The sequence below is a fragment of the Scatophagus argus genome, chromosome 4 (genome assembly GCF_020382885.2).
Source record: "Scatophagus argus isolate fScaArg1 chromosome 4, fScaArg1.pri, whole genome shotgun sequence".
NCBI lineage: Eukaryota > Metazoa > Chordata > Actinopteri > Scatophagidae > Scatophagus > Scatophagus argus.
This window is the reverse complement of record NC_058496.1, coordinates 3,470,844-3,492,222: the sequence shown is the minus strand read 5'-3', so window position 1 is coordinate 3,492,222 and position 21,379 is coordinate 3,470,844. Positions and strand designations below refer to the sequence as shown.

Genomic DNA, 21,379 nt, shown 5'->3' with positions numbered 1-21,379 from the left:
CTGTTTCCCCTGACTCACTCACCTTCCTGCAAGTACATGACAGCCTGTGAGTAGTTTTGCAGTGCGTGGTGTGTTCGCCCCAGGCTGCCATAGGCCAGTGTCTTGGCAGCCAAGTCATTAGTCTGAGCCGCCACACTTAGGTGCTGTTCCTGGAACACCACCGCTCGCTCGTAGTTTCCAAGCGACTCGTAGGTAAGGCCCAAGTTCCCGTAGGCACGGGCCTGGCGTGTGGGGCTGCCCGCTTCCTCTGCAATCTCCAGGTCACTTTGGTGGCATCGCAGGGCTGTCTCATACTCCCCCATAGCTTGATATACAGCGCCCAAACCACAGCTGGCATCGCCCTCCAGCAGCCTGTCCTGGGTGTCACGGGCAATGGCCAGCTGACGCTCCAGACAGGAGATAGACTGCTCGTAATTGCCCAGCTGGCTGTGCAGCGCGCCCAGCTCACCGTAGGCCTGAGCCTTGCCTCCACATTCCCCCAGCTCATGAGCCACCACTAGCCGCTTCTCGAAGCACACGAGCGACTGCTGTAGGTTTCCCATGGCCCTGCAGGCAAAGACAGAAAACATATGATTGTCAGAATGAAGCCAACTAGAACAATTAGAATAAATGCTGATATTTCTTCCATACCCACTGAAAACATTCAGTGTTGTGGGCATGAAAAACTCAAAACTCATATCTTGGACAAGTTATATTGTTGATTCATCCATCCATTTTCAACACCCCTTATCCGTCTGGGTCGCGGGAGGGCTGGAGCCTATCCCAGCTGACTACAGGCGAGAGGCAGGGTTCACCCTGGACTGGTCGCCAGTCAATCACAAGGCTGACGCCACACATGCACACACTCACGCCTAGAGACAATGTAGAGTAGCCAATTAATCTGATGTGCATGTTTTTGGGATTGTGGGAAGAAGCAGGAGTACCCGGCACAGGGAGGACATGCAAACTGCACAGAAGGGCCCAGACCTGGATTCAAACCTGGAACCCTTGTGCTGTGAGGCAACAGTGCTAACCTCTGCATTCATACATACTGATTCATAAAGATACATATTTATTCTCTTATGTCTCTTGTATATGAGATACGTGTTGTCTTTCCCAGGCTGCATTACAGTAAAACTAGGTGATTTCTGAACTTACCAGACTGTTCTAGCTGTTGTTCTATGTGCCTTTGTCTTGGTAACTATAGCCACATTACCGATGATTATTTATCAAAAATGTCATTGTGTTAAAATTTTGTCAAAACACAGATAGTCATCTCTTCAATACTGCTGCAATATGGATACCAAGGTATCTAAATCTAAAATATTTTGATATTTGATTTTGTCAATATGGACCAGCCCAACTAAAATCTGAGGAAATGACTACATGAGAAATGCCAGAGCACTGGTATGAGATTTAACATTTAGGCTGTGTTTGAAGGGTAACGCTGTTTACCACCCTTTAACACAGGATGGGTCACCCGTCAAAGGATCCTCGCCTCCATCTTCTTGTGTATGTTTTGACAGAGCGGCTTTCATCTCATCTCAACATTTTATTCCCCTTCAGAACCTTCAAACAGACTTTATTCACATTCTCAGACACACCAACAATTGCCAGAAGCTGGTTCAAATGGAGCATTAAAAGAATAAAAGCCCTCAGCTTAATTAATGTTTGTGTGATAATGTATGTGCTTGACTAAGAGCTGTTAGAAGACGAGAAGGGTTTGTGTCTGATGTCTATTATTCCCCTCTGAACTCATGCATGGCTAATACTGCTGTGTGTGATTGCTGTGGTGCCACACTGATGGCACACAATAAGAAGAAAATCATCTCCGAAATGAGGATTTCTGGAAGCCTTTCGTGTTTTATTTTGCAGTGTCGTCTCCTAGGATGCTATCAGCTCTTTGACGCGCAAGGAGAAATAGAATTTAGAAGAGACACAAGACGTAAGAGGTTGCCTCGGAATATAACTGCTCCCCTCAGTTTCAGACGTCTGCATGCCAAAGCCTCTTTGCATACAGATAAGACCAGGGCCACTAGGCTGCTGCTGCTGCTGAGACAGCTAGCACCAGGTTTACATCCAAGTCTTGCTCACCAGCAAGGTGTCTTGAAACCATGGTGGTCCTTGATAGTGAGCGCAAGGAGAAAAATATGCAAAGTAGGATTACTGTGATTATTAGTATTACCCAGTCAATGCAATTATCTGCTACTGCAACAGCTGGGGAAAATTGACACTGGTGCATTATTCAAAGGCTGAAAAGTATTTTCTAGCAACATGAAGTACTGAATTTGAAACATGATGCCTTCCATGTGAAGCAAACTCACCTGTGTCCGTTGCCTAAGCCTCTGTATGCCTTCTCTTGGTCCTGCATGCGATTGAGGCTCTGGGCCACCGACAAATACTGGTCATAGTACTTGATGGCTTCCTCAAAGTCTCCAAGAGCCTCGTAACAGTCTCCCAGGTTTCCATAGGCCCTACCCCTGTCCATTACTGCCTCGTTGCCACTCAGCTGCTGTAAAGTGGCTAGCTGCTGTTCCAGGTAGCCAATAGCTTCCTCCATCACGCCTACATTCATTTTCGTGATGCCCATATTTCCGTACACCTGAGCCTCCACAACAGGATCCTTCAGCCTCCGACCGAGCTCCAACTGTTCTTCATAACTCTTAAAGGCCATGGCGTACTTCCCCAGGGCCATGTACACAGCTGCCAGGTGACCGTGGGCTTTGCACTCTCCCGACACATCGCCCAGCTCTTGATACACCTCCAGCTCCTGGGTGTGATAGCCCAGAGCTTTGTCATATTTCTGCACAAGTCTGTAGGTGGCCCCGAGGGCAGCATAGGCACAGGCCTCCATCCTACGCTCCTTAACCTGAAACAAGACAGAATTTCACAATATCAGCATGAGAGATGTGCATGAATGATATCAAAATTACATTCCACATGACATTTTCTATTTATATGATTGATTGTTCTAGTAAATGTTGCACTACATTCATCACCTGGTGAGCTAAGGCCAGTTGCTGCTCATAAAACTGAATGGCTCCAGCCACATCTTTTTTACAGACAAATATGTCCCCAAGGTTCCCCAGAGCTCTGAAGCGAGCCTGTGCATTGTTCAGGGACTGGGCCAGTGACAGCAGGTATTTCTGACACTCCTCTGCCTTCGTGAAGTCTCCCAAGGCCTTGAATGCCAAACCGAGGTTACAGTATGCCTTGGCCTGGCTCAGTTTGTCATGAAGGTCCTTGGCCAGAGCTAAGTCCTGCTCATAGTATTTGACGGCATCCTGGTAGTTGCCCAGGCAGTAGTGGGCATAACCCAAATTATGACAAACTTTGCCTTCGCTCTCCATGTCTTGGAGGTCAGGGGACAGGCGGAGGTACTGCTCATAGTAGGGCACGGCTTGAGGGAACTCTCCTCGGGAGCAGTGGAAGTTGCCAAGGTTGCCCAGAGCCCGCGCCTCGCTCTGGACATCTCTGAGCTCACGGGCGATATTGAGGTGGTTCTGGTAGTGTTGCAGAGCACGGTCATGGGCTCCCAGCGCTTGGTAAGCCACAGCTAGGTTTCCGTGAGTGGAGGCCTGCGAGGCCCGGTCATTGACCTCCATAGAGATCTGCAGCTCCTGGCGATGGTAGCGAACAGCCTGGTCAAAGGCTCCCAGGGCATTGTAGGCATTACCCATGTTACCATAGGCCCGGCCCTGAGCAGCATAGTCATTCAGCTCCTGGGCAATGGCCAGGTGTGTTTTGTGGAGTTTCAGTGCAGTCTCATAGTCACCCTTCATCTGATGGATGATGCCTGGGAAGAGGAAGAGGAAGAGGGAAGAGAGAGAGAGAGAGAGAGAGAGAGAGAGAGAGAGAGAGAGAGAGAGAGAGAGAGAGCAAGAGGATGAAGTTAAAGACCTATTCAGTGCAAAATTGTAATTGAGTAAAATTCAAGTGCCTCGTCAGCTCTTCACATACAAAACAAGTCATTTGGTTGTTAAAATATGCACTCCGAGCCATCTGTTCTCTGCTTACACAACACACTCTCCCACAGAATTATGGTCATTAAAATGTAGTGCAATCAAACCGAGTTATTATAACACCAAAATAGAAACTTTCTATTGTCTAAGCTGTCTTTGATGATTGTGTCTTAGAGGGATTTTACCAAAATCAACAACTTTTCCACAGGGTTGGAAATGGTATGGGAAAACAAGAAAGAAAGACAGAGGGAGTAAAAGTGGGGAAGAGTGTGAGGAGTTGATGGAAAGCTCAGCAAACAACTTAAGAAAAATGAGATCAGTGTGAAGAAACAATAAATAATAGAGAACCTGATGCATTGAGCGTATTATCTCTGACAAAATACCATCCTCTGAAAAATAATAGCTTTACCCCACAGCCGGGCAGCCATCTGGTGCACACGCACATGCACGTGCGCACAGACACATTCACATACCAACAACATACAAATTTGCACCCACACTCACATGCTCATGTGCAATGACAAAGAGTAAAGACACTTCACAGCATATCTTCCGTATCTCTCCTCTGAGGCTCACTACTAATCCCTGGGTCTCTCTTTTTGCATTGCCACCCAGCTTTCAGTGACAATAACCGCACAGATATATTAGAACTCACTGAGAGAGAAGACGAGGTGGCTGCAGGCTGGTAGATGGAGACTAAGAAACCAGCTGCAAGGCATAGATTCAGTCTTTCATCCACCGTACAGCCTGGCCATCACTGTTTTGCTGCATCAGCGTGGAGACTAACGGGCTACCGGGATGGGGGTGCAACCACTGATGGGACACCAGGGATGGAAACGGATCTGGAGCCAGAGTGGGTGGGAATCAGGAAAGGAGAGGGGTTCAGTGGCTTGTGGTGAGTATGTGATGGTGCCGCCGGGATTAGTTACCGCCATGTGTGTTTTCCCATTCATTTCATCCGAAACCTGCCACATTATGTTCCTGAACACAGGCTAAATAAACATTGGGATTGAAACTAAACAGAAGGCTCAAAGGACTGCAGAGGTTATGTGATAGATGTGGATATGCATTCAGATGTTGGCTCAATTAAAAAGCAGCACATTAGGCCAATGAGGAAAAAAAAGCTATGGCGCCTCTACAGTACGAGCCACTGGGTCTGTATGGGTTTAATACATTACCAAGTATTCATATACACACATAAAGCACATACATATTTTTGTAAGTTGGAGGACAAGAAGAAACAAAAACAATATTTCATTCCAAATCTCACTCTAAATGAGGAGATAAACCTGTCTGAATTTGATATCTGAAAATTAAACATACAAACAAAAAATCCAACAGCTTTTTCTGCAGACAGATTGGATTTTTCAGGGAAAATATCATCAGACATGCATAGCCTACTTAACTCAGACCATGATTCAGCATGCAGCAGACTCTTACTGGCAAATCAAACCCGATCCGCTGTTTGTTTGCTTGCTTGTGTTGTTAGGTTAAAGTGATACAACCTGAACTGACCTTATAATCATCAGGTCAACGCCCTGTGGAGTCGGTATGCTAGACGTATCACAGAACAGAACACAGAGACAAGCAGCGCTGCCAAATAATACAGGATGAATTCAGATTGCAAATGACATAACCTCACAATAAAGACTTTTACAAGGAGTAAAATCTGTGTGGTTCACTGGACTATGTACAAAACAAATGGAGTAAAAGTGTATTTTCCTTGAGCCAAAACAAATGAATGAGGCTTAGAAGCTTTTGGATTTTAAGGTTCCACTGACAGAGACATTTCCTGCGTCTTGGACAAAGCCATCAGCTTGGCCTTTACTGGAAGTCTTTCCTAACAGTGGAAGCATGTTAAGATTCACAGCAGGCTGCTTGGAAGTGCGCTGACAGCTCTCGCCACAAAGTCACTCCCAAGGTTATGTGTTCCCCAACGGAGGCTGATCTTGCTTAGGATATAATGCCTACTGATGTATTACCAGCAAACATGTTCCATGCTGCAGGCTAAAAATGGATCTAGGGTTCGACAATGGACAGAGTTGGGGGGGGGGGAGTCGCAGAAGAGGCTGGGGGGTTGCTAGGACAAGGTCCGAGGTTGGGCTTGGAAGCTGCAACCAAAATTGCCATAAGCCTTTAGGCTATGCCTATAGCCACACTCGATGCAAGAAAATATTTTCTGCCCCTACCAATATGGTAAGAGGATTGCGGATACCCCTGGGGATAGTATCCAGCAGAATGATAAATAAAACCATACCTAACATGCTGGTAAACACTGCTGAAATACACACACACAGAAATTGGAATCAGTCAACGGGGTCTAGCTGAAGTGGTCTCTGTGCCATGTTGTCCAAATTCAAATGACCCCAACAAAGTGTCGGGTTTATCCTCAAACGTTAACAACATTGTAAGCCTGAGGTCCATAGTAAATGCACTTGACTGTAACATATTAAATAATATGGCACAATTATTTCTCTTTTGCACACAGCATGAGACAATGACTGTGAAAAAGCAGGAGAAAGCACACATCACATCATTCAAATCCCTTCACACAGGGCCCCTTCCATCCCCCCTTAACCAAAGACATTAAAAGCATTGCAACGTGTTGTCACTTTTCATTACACAGCTGGCTGTACATAGAGGAATATGCTGCAGTGACGACTTTGAGGGATGGTGTCATGTTCTGAGTAAATCACTGTGTCATTCTTCCAGGAGCTATGGCAGTCCAAAGCACTGCTGCCTGCCTGCAGTTAGCTAAGAGGATTTTACCAACAATGATGCTGCTGCCATTGTGCTGGGGTGATACTAGAAATAGCATAGAGATGACCAGCCTGAGTCTGAAATAATGACTTGGGTGTGTTCCTCATTTAAATTTTAGAATGAGGTCAACATTGTAATTTACATTCATGTTTGAGAAGTAAAAAGAGAGCAGGATGCTGGGATTGTGGTATTTTGTGGAAATGCTGATGTCTATTCAGGTCTCAGCCCAAGGAGATTGGCATGTGTAAAATACCAAAAGAGGGAAGTCAGTCTTTGAAAGGAAATTCCAATGAGACTTGGCAGCATTCACTAAACATTTTATCCAACTGAGGCTCACATATGTAGTTTAGCTTCTCTGTATACCTTTTTTTTTAAAATTCTCAGTAATATTTTTCTTGTGAAAGCAATTACAATGTTGCTTGCAAAAAAAAGAGGTTTACTTTCACGTAGGACTTTGATTCTTCTTATGTCTTAAGTTGAAGAGTCATGCAAAGTGTCTAAAATGAGCTGTATGAGTTGTGAAATGTATAATAGCATATGTTACGCTCTGTGGGGGGAAGTAGCGAGCTGAGGCAGACTCTTGATCCTGCTGGGGTCTGCAGGAGCAGGGAAGGGGCGGAGCTTGAGGTCTGGGCTTAAGGTACCAAATCTTCACTCGCAGACACAGACGTCTTAAACAGTCTGACCGACAGACAGACAGGAAAAGGGGAGATAAAAGGAAAAGGACACAGTATGGAGAGATGGATGCGTCCTGAGTGGGTGGTCAGCCAACAGAAACACACAGTCAGGGTCGTCCTCCTGCAGCACCCGCTGAGCTTTACACTCCTGACACTCACCTCCCCCTTCAGCTCAGTAGAGAGACTATGGCTGTACTGTCCACACGCACGACATCTGATTCCTCTTACCACTTTAACCAACAGTGTTCAGTCTCAACTCGTTTTCGCACTGTACAGTCGCCTCTTCGTTTAGGAACAGATCACATTTCGTGCTGAATTCGCAGATTAAAAAAAAAAGGGCACGGTTGCTTCATGCTAAAGAACGCTTCAGCTCTTTCATTTCATTTAACAGCTCGTGAGTGAGAAGAATAATAACGCGTACAGTGAGCTAAATTTTAATGTGAGCTCAAAGACAGGGAGAGAGTGTTTTGCAGGGCCTGTAGTCCAGTTCCTGGCATGGTTCTGTGTCAGGAGATTGAATGGGGCCATGCAGGGGGGAGGCAGGGAGCGTCTGCTGCTTTTTCCAACAAACAGAAATTTGGGGGCAGGCAGCAAAGATCAGATAACAAGTAAAGAGCTCTCCAGGAGTGTAACACAAGACGGGCATCCTAAAACTCCCACCACTACTTCACCTCTTCTCCAGCTCCCATCACCCCTCCTTTAGCAGCCCTGCTAATATTTACTCAAGGCATTTTCCCAGTCATTAATGGTGAGTCGAAGATGTCACGAGTCTCAGATAAACGCACATTCTAGGTATTTGTCAGGCTCTTTTCCTGTCTTCCTTCTCACAGTTTTCTTTCATTCATCCTGTCTGGGCCATTAGGCTCACTAAATTCCTCTGTAAATTCAGCCCTCTGCTGCTCGCTTTCATAGTCAGACTAATAATATATCTCCAATCACTGTCGTTTCCGTAGGCTTAAGTGCAAAACTAAATAATCTCTACGCTCCAGTGCCCCGGGCAAGTCTGGTCCCTGTCTGTAGTTTGTTCCATCTGTGGGCAGCCTGAAATCAGTTTTGAAAAGGGGCTGGATTTATGTTCATGCAAGCATTGCTGCTGGTATAATGCTGCTGCTGCTGCTGCTGCTGCTGCTGATGATGATGATGATGATGGGCGTCATGATAAGGATATTTTTCTTGTTTTTCTTGATGATTCTGCATATTTGCATGCCATTCACTCAAAGGGCTCTGCTGACGTAACCGCTTTCATCACTCCACACTGAAGAGCTCTCGATCTCAGGGTCAGTGTTACTATGCTTCAAAACGGCTGCCAGCAAACACAACCTGTCAAAAGTGCAAATGATGCTTAATCTACTTGTGTGACATTGTTAGTGTCAGACATTTTAGAAAACTTGGTAACCAGACGTCTGCAGAAATCCACAAGTGATTTTCTGGAATGCAGATTCGATCTTACATGACCCTTAAATTGAACAATCAGTGAGCACCAAAGAGGTTTTAGCACAAAAGGTCAAAAATTAATTTGATACAGAAGTTATACCCTGTTTGTTCAGACACCCACTGATGAGATTTGAATACAGAGCATCCCAGTGCACATTGTCTGATTCTGTGCTGTTTTTTGAACTCCTCTTCCTGTTGTTTTCCTCTCTCTCTTGCTTTGTTTATGTGAGCATCAGTAGAAAGCACTCCCCAGGGGATGCAGGAATGAAAAGAAAGGGGGGGGGGGGGGTGCTTAATTAGCACTGTTACCTCCCAGCCCTTCTAACTGATGCAGTCAACATTTCAAGTGACTTCTCTGAGACGTACGGTCAAACGAGGAGGTGTGAGTGGAGGAAAAGTGAGCCCAGGCTAAAAACACAAACGCTATGAAACAAGTCTCTTTGAAGTGGAATGCAAAGGAAAATAATACAATTTAGATTCTTTTTCATGAATGCCAGAAATGTGAACTACATGGGAACCCACCACTTTAGTCCTCTCTCAGATATTAAATATTGCTGACTAGGGGGTAAGTTTGCCAATTAATGAATAATAAATGGGGCTGGAATACAACATTTTCATATCCTTTATAGGTCAGAGTGTGCTGAGGCAGGGCTGTTGGTACCGCTGGGCATCATGGTTAGATATTAAAGCATGGTGATCTCTATACAGCTGTACCTCAGAGCCATGTCAGCTGCAGCTCCACCCACACTACACGCAACATTAACGACAAGCTGAGAGGGCATAATAAAAGTTTGTTCTCGCCTGCTTCTGCAACTTCCCCTTCCCATCTCTCGCGCAGTGTTTTTCACTTTTATCGCTGCTCGTTAATCTTCACTCGATCATCTTTCCCCCCTCTTTGTGCACGGCGTAATGGTAGCATTTTTTGAAGTCTGGAACAACATCCTGTTAGTTTTAGCCCATATCTTCTTGTGCTAAGCAGGACTGCGGGCGCCGATGACGGAATAACAACGCACGCCCCGCTGCCACAAACAAAAAGAGCAACAACAACAACAACAATGGTGCAATTACAGACTGATGCTTCACAACCTGCACTTCATTCTCTGTTATCTTCATTATTCAGCTCCTCTTGAATCAGCTATTAAAGGTAATTAAGCGATTCATCAAGTCAGTTTCAATTACTGGGAGCTTGACAGCTGCAGATTACAATCAGTAGGGGTGAGGAAAGAGAGAGAGAGACGGCAAGAGTGAGAGAGAAAGGACTCAAAAATTGAAAAAAGAGAGAGAGGGAAAACAGACCGAAGTACCAACAGATCTGACGGGCAGGAAGCTTTGCTGGGTCTCAAGAGGTTCTGCATCCACATGACGCTCCAGCGTGTCCAGGCTGCAGCAACAGGCTTCATCGCTACCACCCACTCATTTAGCTTCTGCTCTGTCACCAGCTGGAGGTCTTTGACATTGTGTCAGCTGCACTATCATTACTCTGTCATGTGCTGGAAGAACTGTAATGCTGCATCTAATAATGAACGAGAGTGCTCATAACAGCAATCATGCGACATATAGGGGTGCATTCGCTGCCTGACATGTAGTGCCCACTCGCAATAAAGCTCGTAGTGTCGTTAAAGTGTTCTCACTAGAGCCCCTAATTTATGACAACCAGATACCAGCTCACTTTTAAAATCAGGTGTGTGTCGGCGCTGAGAGGCTTCCAGGATGTGTGACCATTAGGTTGGTCAAAGGACGACTTCAATTTATGTTTGGCTGATTAACCCTTCTCTCTGCTTGTACGCTTTTACACATTAGGTTAAAGAGTAATTCACCTGGGAGGAACTATTATGCCTCTTAGTTGTCCATTAGAGTCAGGTTTACTACTGTCTCAATGGCTATCATAAGTCACCCAGCACAGGATGTAATTGCTGGACTAAATACAGGAGAATTGGCCATAACATGTATCTCATGGGGTACTGAATATCCAAAGGGACACCTTCATCCCTAAGGTTCCTTTCATCATTATATTTGCAGACTCCACAAGGTTACCTTGCTAATAATTTCATTTTAGCAGGATATGGCTGTAAAACGCTGGACTGTAAAAGGAGCTAATAATTACATTTTAAGTTTCAATCAAAAGACCTGATCGTATATTAAATTTTCCTCCATCTCATTTTTATTTATCTTCACACCACTTTTCATTTCAAGATGTGATTAAGTCCAAGTCGGTGTGAAGGTGAGAGCAGAGCAGATTAATGTGCAGAGATTTCCCATGAAAAATTATACATTTTTATGGGGTTTATTTATACTCTGGCAGTGTGCGTTATACGCTGGCGTTCAATCACCACAGAACTTCCTGGGCTCACAAATTACTGTTGGCTCTAACATGCACCAGCCTCTTCCCTTGGCTTCCATGTAGAGACTCCACTAGCGTATGCTTACATAATCTATAGGGTATATTCACTGTAGGATATAATGCAGCCCTTAAATACTGCATCTAAAGACAACTTTACATAAAATAGTGATAATACAGTAATATGGGTACTGCTGGCATTTGCCTAAAACACTCCGGCCTTACTAACCATAAATGTAATTGAACACAAGAAGAAGAAAACATCTCATTTAAATAGAGACAAAAAAAGGAATGCAGCCATCAGTACAGTGGCAACACGAGCAGGAAGTTGAAGTTCTCATTCTGTTATCCATAAAACAATAAATGGCCAGCCAGGAACCCCTTTTCACACTCTGTGTACTTTCTTCTTGTCCCTGGTTTCAGGGATGAGAAGTAAACAAGTACCCCACCAGAATGCAAGACTTCTTACTATACATCATCCAGGTGCTTCCTTATCTCTGAGGATGTGCCAAGATCTATCATACAGCATGTGCTGCTGGACACCTTTACGCTGTCCTCAACAATACCTAGAGATGACGAGGTGATACCTGAAGTGTGTTGTAGAGTATTTTTGTGCATGAAGGTCCATGACAAAGTAATGTGTTCCTTCCTACAGAAAACAAAGCTACAGAACTGCCTGAAGCACTTTATCAGTAGTCCTGTCTTGACTCATACCTTACTTGTGTAACTAGCAGAGACTGTCCTCCAGCTAAGTGACAATGATGGCCGGTAACAGTGCAAGTTCAGGGACCGATCAATAGAAGCTAGAAGACTTCTCTTGTTGCTGAGCAGCAAAATGGTCTTTTACTATTTTGCATACTTACCGAGATTGGAGGAAGCCCGTCCCTCGGCGGCCCGGTCCTTCAGACCCTCAGCTATAGACAGCTGCTGTTCATGGTACTGCTTGGCCCTCTCCAAGTCCTGCATACAGCGAGCGGCATGACCCAGTCCTGCGTAGGCTCTCATCTCAATGGACTTCTCCTCCAGCTCCTGGGCCAGCTCCAGAACGTGAGTATGGTAGGACATGGCCTTGTCAAAGTTACGGTGGTAGTGGTAGGCACTGCCCAGGTTACTGTAGGCCCGAGCTTCCTCTCGTTTATTTTCCAGAGCCTTGGCGATGCCCAGGTGCTGCTCATGGCACTGGACAGCATTTTCAAAGTCTCCCATGGCGATGTAGACAGCCCCCATGTTTCCCAGCTCGCGAGCCTCAGAGAGCTGATCCTTGGACTGCTTGGCCAGCAGGACACACTGCTTGTGGCTTGCTAGGGCGTTTGGATAGTCCCCGATGGCTGTGTATACATGGCCCAAGCTGCTGAGCGCCATTGAAGCAGCCTATGAACAGAGACAACAAGACGAGACGGCAAGTAAGGAAAATGGCAAGGTAATAAACTGTAGGCAAATGAAAAAGAAATCTCAAATAGCCCCATTAATTATACCCACATTCCATCAACAGTGAGTAATTTTGTTGCCTTTGCATCACAGATCCCCCACACATACTTAAACGTCCCTTTTGCCAGGAGTACTGAACATGAAATGGGAAAAAAAATAAATAAATAAATAAAAAATCTAAATTCCCAAATCTCTTAGGAGGCTTACCGCTCAGAGACCAACAACAAACAAAACCCGATTTGATTTCATCTTTGCTAAGTAACGAGGGGGGGTAAAGTGTGATGCAGATCAGCGCAGCAGCAGGCTTGTTTTAAAGCTGCCAGTTTGCCCACTGCAATCACGCTTCATGGCGTGCCACCACCAACGGAACAAAGACACTGCTAATCAGCGGGGAGAGGAGAGGGGGCTTTAGCTTCACACCAGCGCTGTGGGGGGGAGGCAACTGGCTGGCTGACTGACTGCTGGCAAGACCTCTCAAGCTAAAAACAGAGAGAACAACATTATGTATACTCTCATCCACTCTATCATCCATTTTCTCAAGCAGTGTCCACCTGTGAAAATAAAACTGCTCTGAACACTGGCTACAACTGCAAATGGAGAAATTTGGCAGCAAAATGGAGAGGTTTCAAGAAAGTGCAGTCTTGACCTCCTATGTGACACACTCACTGCAGGCTTATTAACTGTTTATACGGAGGGTAAACAGCTGGGAATTGGGGTCAGCTGTCTTTGAGGGAGCAGATGTTCAATTAATCATGCAAGGCCAGCTAATATAGCATCTCCTTCCTGAGGTCCCTCTCTGCATCGTCCAGTCAGGGAGGGGGCTGGATGCCAGCCAGCAGAGAGGACGGACACCCTGACAGTGAAGGCCACAGTACTGCCCAGCTTGGCAGGCTTGGAGTCTCAGCAACAGGGTTGATCTTGGTGATCTTTGGGGCGTTTAGAGCCAAACAACTGGAAAGTCAAAATTCAGTGACAGTAAGGGATGAGCTACTCACTTACTTTCCTGCCTATTTAACTGGTTTAGGTGTTTTATCCTGCATTTACCATAGCAGTGAGATCAGAATTTTTAATTTGAATTGAGATTTTCAAGGCTGTTTCTTGGCTGCTAGCATTAGTACTTTGGCTGTCTTAGAAATGCAGGGGGCAAAACGTTGAACACGTGTCTGCTTTCAAAAGTTCAGCATTCTTTGAAAGGGTCGAACTTGAATTATTATGCTATAATGTAATTATAACAGTGGCTTAAAATGGTCTTAAAATGGTCTAAAATACCATGTATGGCAATTATTTTGGGGAAAATACATTGTTTAGCAAAGACAATTATTGTCACAGACCCTCTGACACATGCACTGTGCTTTAAAGTAGGCCACAATCTTAAATTCTAACATTTACATAGATATTATTCCACAAATACATCAAGATGTCATTTAAAGAAACATGCCTGCAGAGAGCAGAGGATGTTCTTACTTTGCTCTAGTGCCACATAATGAAAATACTGAGCCCCCTGAATAAATGAAAAGCAAAGCACACAGTGAAGAAAAAAAATCAATACAACAGAACACTTCTGAAGGCGCTTATGAAGACACTTTCCTTTGAATCTCTCAAACATTCTTTTTCTAAACACACACATACACCCCACCTACCTATCTTTCCTTCATTTCACATAGCTGCTGATGCCTGGAACCAATTACCTGCTGACATAAGGACTTCCAGCAGTTTGCTCAAGTTTAAAGACTCGACAAGGCATTATACAGGCCCAGGGAGGCAATTACCCTCCGTCACAACTGTTGCTGTTTCAGGTTCCCAGATAGCCTATCTAGGGCTGCTCAATTACATGTGCCTTTTGAAGCTTCGCTCCATCTCTTCGACTCAAACTTCCACTTTTTGTGAACAGAAAACAGAGAAGACTCCTCATCTCTGTCTGTCTTCAACCGAGAGCAGTGGGAGACACGAGGAGAGAAAAAGCGAGATGGGGGGAGCGCAATCTTTCTCCAGTTGAGATGAGTTGCTCTTGTGATCAGTGTCCCTCTAAAGTGAGACTGCAACGCTGCATTTTCCCCTCAGATGGAAGCCAAGATAGGCTGATAATGAGGAGCCAGCCTTGCCAGTCACAGAGGATGCACTGCGTTTGGCTCGGGGACAGACACTAGGACTATATCTCTCTCACTTCTGACTGCAGCCCTCTCCCACCACTGCTCATTTCGATTCCCCACCAATATCGCAAAATAACATTCCGTCTGGGAGAGGAATAATTGTCCGAAATACATAATTTCTGACAAACTGACTTAATTCTAATTTGATTCCATTTCTTTTCTGCACTTATCTTTCCAGCCTCCATGTTCCTACTCTCTCTCCTCCACTTCTCTCAGTCTGTCTGCAGAGTCAGATCTGATTGTGTTTACAGAGTCCAGCCTTTCACCGGATGTGTGCTGATTTGATTAATCCTAACACCATGCTTTATAAACTGTTGATAAACCACTGGCTCTTATCAGCAAACACATTTTGCACCAAGGGTCTCCTAATGAAAGGTAAACTAGTTCTGCCTGGGAGAGACGAGAGAAGGAGAAGGGAGGCAGCGGGGGTGGGGGTGGGGTGGGATGACATGTTAATCAAAATGCTTGGCTCCAACAACGTTATTCCATTTCTTTCCTCTGACAAGGACACTGGTTCAGGATTCCTTGCTGATTCTCCTCTGTCAGCCTCCTTTACTAAGTGTGTTTATATTCTGCAGCACATTAGAGAAATGGCAGCTTTCATAGCACATGCTAGAGGTAATGTGTTGTACTTAACATAATTATCCCCTTATGTCATGCAGCAGAGCTGCATGGCTTGATGGCTGGGCTTGGTGCTATGTAAGATCTGTGACTCTGAGCCTCTGGTGTGTTTTATTTCTTGCCCTAGAACAGCCGAGTCCAACCCACCAGCTCGCTGCTGTGTTGAGCTGTGTGGTTATGCCTCGCCTTGCGGCTCTGTGAATACGCCTTTGAAAATCAAAAACCTCATTTTACTTTGGACCTACGAGCTCTGATATACTCAAAAACAACCAAGGCTATCATCACAGACTGGCAGAGCTTGTAGGACAAGCCTGATTGCCATGGAGACACAAGCTGTTGGATTAGGGCCTACCAGGCCTTGTACAAGAGACTACCACCACTGTATGCACACAAACACGGGTGTGGAATCTCCCTCTGATTGGACAGAAAGAGGCAAACAAAGACATGAGCAAGCTTACAAACAAGCATCCACGTCCTGTTGCCTCTTCGGGTGCCAGTTGTATTTCATTAAAGGTAAAGACTGTGAGACCCAGATAACAGCTTTACTATACTGTACATACATGTAAGTACACTAATTCTCTGATGGTCACATTAGAGCTGAGATCATACCAGAGAAAATAATTTTGTATTTCTGAAACTGTGGGCGACAGAGGAGGGAAGAAGAAAGTGAAAGTGAGCCGGAGAGAGGCAGGCAGGTTTGGGAGGTGATAAAGAGCCCACAGTTTGCCCTCTGTCCAAGCAGCATGTCCTGCAGGAGGGCCGAGCAGCCGCTGCTTCAGTGAGGTGCTGTTAATGGGATTACATGGGAGAGGAAAGGAGCTCTTCTCTTGTCATGACGGGGTGGAGAGCAGGTTTGATTCCATTAGCACAAAGGTGGGAACAGCCCTGTCGTTTACTGTACCAACACAGATGTGATGAGCATTAGTTACTTGCATTCACTGGAATAAAGAAATGTGTGAGACTGTGAGATCGCGTTTCTACATCGTTTATACGTTTATACATCTATTTCAACAATTAAAAACCAGGGCAGCTTTCCAAGGGCCAATACCAATTATTGGTAATAATCAATACATTTACAGTACAAATGAAAATCCCAGTGTCAAAATTCAAAATGACCAGTGATGGAATACAGCTAAGTACAATTAACTCGTGTTGTTAGAGGTACTTGTGTTTTACCTGAGTATGTCCATTTTTCATTCATTTATTTTAGCAGCATTAATCTATTTCACTTCCCCATCCACTACATTTTGGAGGCACATGTTGTATTTCTTACTCCACTACTTATTATAATAAGTATATAAAATAAAATATATTTTATATAATCAAATAAAAATGTACTATTACTATTAACAATTATTTTTTGGTTAATTTATTTGATCATAAACTGGACAAAAACTGCAATGTGATTTTAGAAGAAAAATACCTCAAACACACAGAAGTACAATGTAGTAATTTAGTCAACACAATATCAGAAAATAGTGAAAAATGTCATGGCAGCATTTTGGAGCACAAGGTGACGTCTTTCAATTGCTTGTTACACTGACTGTTAACAACCCCAATTCAGTTTGCTGTAGTGCAAGACAGAAAAAAAAATCAAAAATGATCAGATATAATCTTTATTTGTGTATCAAAAAGCTACATACTGGAGAGTGTACACAGCTATTTAATGTCAGGGTTTAACATCAGGGAAATAAACAAGCCAATCAGTTCAAAAAAGATGACACTCACCTACACTACACTACACTACATACACATTAATATATTCCACTGCATGCAAGCAAACACACACACACACACACGTACAGAAACAGCTGTCTAATTAAAAGACAGTGCAGAGGGAAGGTGAGGAGGACCATGCACCAATGTTTCCCTTAACGAGCTGGACTCAGGCAGCAACAGGAGCTGGCTGGCAGGGAACAGAACCGCACACTGGAGGGGAGAGGGGCATGGGGGAGAGCGGGGGAGAGGGGGGGCAGATAAAAGGCTACTGGAGAGATTGCGTTTGAAGGATGAGAGAAGAGAATGCTGGAGACATCCCCAGGGCGAGGATGTCTTTAGATCTGAATTCACCTGCAGCGATGCATTTTGACAAGAAAGGAAACATCTCAACTGTAATAAACTCGGAGACGGAACAGACCAGTCAGAGAGGCTCTCAAAGAGGCTTGAAGGATGTTTTCTGGAGGTGCATGTTCTTGTTTGTGTGAGCATGTGCAATCTAAAGTAACATGTATGTGCATTTGTGCATAAATGGGGGGGGGGGGGGGGGGGGTGTACAGGAGGCGTGCTGGTGATGTTAGTGTAGAGGCAGTGGGTGGGGGTGGATATGATCAAATATTCAGCCGGTTTTATGGGTGTATACTCCGTACCCTTTCCTCGCTCGGTGTTTGCACACAGATATGGATCCTGTGGGAGCCGCCATTACATCGGCCAAGACTGCCTCTCTGCCGTATCAAAACCTTCTGCTTTTTTAGGCAAGCAAATGTGGTGCTCTGCCAAGCGAAGACAGGTAGCGCTGTGCCTGACTGCTCTCTTTCACACACACACACACACACACACACGGATAACCTAATGCACACACACAGAAACACTCAGTAGTCCACTGTGTCCAATAAATAGGCCTGTCATGATAACTTCTTTTGTTGTAGAATATGTCGACACAGAAAGAATGAAAATAAACAATATTGTTGTCATTTTAAGACCATGTTAAACAACAGATAAAACAATAATGCAATAATGCAAATACACCTTTTCAAAGACCAAATAACTTTTAATCTCTAAGAATTTCCAGACATTGGAATTACAGAATCACAAATCGAAGCAAAACAGGTGGCGTCATCAAGTTATTCTCATTTAAAGGCTTTGCTTATTTGATTCAGAAGAAAAGCAGCCCAGATATCATTTGTCTAATCAATCATCAGAGCTAATCTGATCCATTAACAGTGATGAGGTACCAGTGGAGCCACTTGTCTCTCTGTGACCTGTGTGACCTCCAGCATGTAGATAAATGACGCCAGAGCGCCTGAAGGCTTGATAATTCCTTTAGCCTTCATAGGACACACTCACAAAGGATTGATTGTCACCAAAGGTCAAGTTACGGGTAAGGGCACTCGTGACAGCTACGACGCTGCCGGTCAGGCTGTCTGCTGCTCAGAAGCAGGCACACACATGCACGAACACCCATGCAGCATGACAGAAAATGAGCTGAAGACCGAGACAAGCTGCAGTGCAGCAATGCTTCTGCTAGTGAAAAAACAAGTTTTTGTCTGAGCTGGAGGTAGTCTGTGCAGTGGTGCCAGGCAAATAGATCATTTGCGGTTACTCCAGAGACCCAGTGTTCATTCTCTCACACATCCTTACACAGAGACACAAAGTAATACACAAATACTAAATGTATCCCAGAGCTTTGTGGTTTTTGTCTGTGTGTGTGTGTGTGCACTTAAGTGTGTGGCCACATCTTTGCATTCACACATAGTTATGCATTTACACTAGGGCATACGTGCTCCAGTATGTGCTTGTCTGTTTGTTTGAGGCTATATTGTATGAGTTGGTGACTTGCAGGCAGCCAAGAGTAGAAACACAAAATTGGATCTGACAGTCTCCATTGGTGTTGGTGGAAAATTTGACTGTTCCCTTCAAGTGGTGTGGGGGTTTGATATTTCAAGCTCCCTGTCTCTGACAATACGCTAGACAAAACAAGGTTTACAGAAATAGCCAAATGGTAAGTGAGGAAAAGAGCTGGAGGGCGGCGCGGTAACTGAGCAGGAGTCTGGCTCCACCTTTCCAGTCCCCGCAGCCCCTACCTCAGTCCCAGCCACGGTCCCCTGTGACAGCATGTCAGTATTGTTCCAATGCAAAAACAGCCCTCCTGCCTTCCGCTATAAACACATGAATCTTAAGTCTGGTTGAGGAGGAAATTGAAGAGGTGGCACGCCGGGGAAGTGGGGCACTGTGAATGAATCTTAATGTACTCTAAATCAGAGCAAAGCCTTGAAGGACTGCACAGGGCTGCTGTTTATTTCTGTACTAAAGTCAAATCTCCACGGGCATAGCTGTGTGATGCCTGCTGGTGCAGGGAATCAATTCTTGAGAGACCTTATGGTGACAGAAGGGGAAATCACAGTGGTGTCTGAAAGACATTTCAGGAGGTAAACATCAAGGTTTGCCACTTTGCAAGGCCTGCAGCTCGGGACAAAGCAGAGACTAAGTCCATTAAAACACTGATAGGAGTTAGGAGCGGTTGAAGTGAGGCTGCAGACTGTGATCAGAAAGACTGGACCGATCAAAACTGCAGGGGGAATATTTTGAGCCTCAGAAAAAGAGACATCACATCCTTTAAAAACCTAGCTGGATGCATTCTATTTACCACAACACAAGACAGCTAGTCGGTAACATTATTCATCCATCGTTATTATAGCAACATGGACCGGTTACAAGCAGCACCATATGATAAAACAGCACATTACGTGGCATTTCATGCGACCATAGCTTTAAGCCTATCGGCAGCAGAAAGACAGAGTTGTGGTTTACAAAACTGGACACAAAAAGGACAAAAGTGCTAAAAACATGCAAAAACAGCTTTTATTTACAGTCAGTGCTCTAGGCAGCCATCTTGGTTTGCAAGCTCAGTGCCCTCTGAGGTCGACTAAGCTGATGAGTAGAAATTCCGACTCAAATGCCACCCGACATTTGATTTGTCACTTCCTGCTTCAGAAGTCGGAAAATAACTCAGAAAACAATTTACGGGTGCAGCACAAGCGCAACACACTAGAAACACTGAACAGCGTCCAGTGTGAAAGTCTCATAAAGTCAGACCAAAAGGGATCATCAACATCTGATTATTATACAACATCATCTTCAAAGTCTATCCATTATAAGCTAATTTGCTGTTGTTATGGCTTCCTGCTGGGTCTGAGGACACAGTGCCAAATATAGCATAGCTCGCAGGCCCCTGCTTGCATCTGAGAGCATTCAGCAGGAAGCCAGGCAGTCAATCCAAGGACGCAAAACTCAAGGGTTATTCAAGGGCGTTTTGGGGGCCGAGGGAAGGGAGGCGCTGTCCCTGTCAGCCCACACAGATGGACAAATCAGGCCTGACATATATGACTACACAGTCCAGCCCTTTTCATGTCCACATGAAAAAAATGTATTAATTTATCAGGTGGCAGAGGAGAGGAGAGGAGAGGAGAGGAGGGGAGAGGAGAGGAGAGGAGGGGAGAGGCGAGGCGAGAGGAGAGGAGGGGAGAGGAGAGGAGAGGAGGGGAGTGGAGTGGAGGGGAGGGGAGAGGGGAAAGAAGAGAGAAGAGGAGAGGCGAGGAGGGGAGAGGGGAGGACAAGAAAGGAGAGGAGAGGAGAGAGGAGAAGAAAGGAGAGGAGAGAGGAGAGGAGAAGAAAGGAGAGGAGAGGGGAGGAGAGGAGAGGAGAGGAAAGGAGAGGAGAGGGGAGGAGAGAAGAGGAGAGGAAAGGAGAGGAGAGGGGAGGAGAGAAGAGGAGAGGAGAGGAGTGATAAGAGAACACAGGTTAAGGTCTGAGGACTCAGATCAATATGAGCTGGCCAGAGCTCTTGCCTGGAGCAGCCCAACACAATGAAAGAAATGAAGAGTGACAACCAAATGTCCAGACTCTCAGCACCTCACTGTTCCCTTTGAGAGAAGAGACGGAGCTTCTGTGTTGCTCTCCTCTAATCCATCTGCAGCAGCAGGTAACTCAAGCCTAATGGGTTTAGACCAAATCAGATTTCTGTGAAATAGAAGGATGCACGGCTGCTTTCAATTGCTTTATTTTAAGGTGTTTTCTTTTCTTGTGTTCAGGGGAGCTTCACAAAATGACTGTGAATTTAAACCAAATCAATTATTTAAGTATTGAGGGAAAGAAATGGTACAGCAAACATGTTCTTTCTTCTAATTCCTCAGAAAAGACTAAACTGTCCTGGCCTGCAGGCAGTCAGTATGTGAGTGTTTTTGGAGCTGTAAACAGCACTGCACATCTCGTCTGATTCAGTGTGTTCTATTCCCACGTCGGCCATCCGACTGT

The 21,379-nt window shown here is 45.0% G+C and overlaps 1 protein-coding gene across 5 annotated transcripts in view; it reads right to left on the bottom strand.

Annotated features, from left to right (window-relative positions):
- LOC124058072 (tetratricopeptide repeat protein 28-like) overlaps positions 1-21,379 on the bottom strand; it is a 165,919-nt gene that overhangs the window by 21,910 nt on the left and 122,630 nt on the right. For all 5 annotated transcript variants that reach the window (XM_046386933.1, XM_046386934.1, XM_046386931.1 and 2 more), the window contains 4 exons: positions 12,014-12,521; positions 2,979-3,775; positions 2,304-2,848; positions 23-546 (listed from right to left, as the gene is read on the bottom strand). In XM_046386933.1, the coding sequence (XP_046242889.1) occupies positions 23-546; positions 2,304-2,848; positions 2,979-3,775; positions 12,014-12,521 (2,374 nt within the window). The remainder of the gene's footprint in view (positions 1-22; positions 547-2,303; positions 2,849-2,978; positions 3,776-12,013; positions 12,522-21,379) is intronic.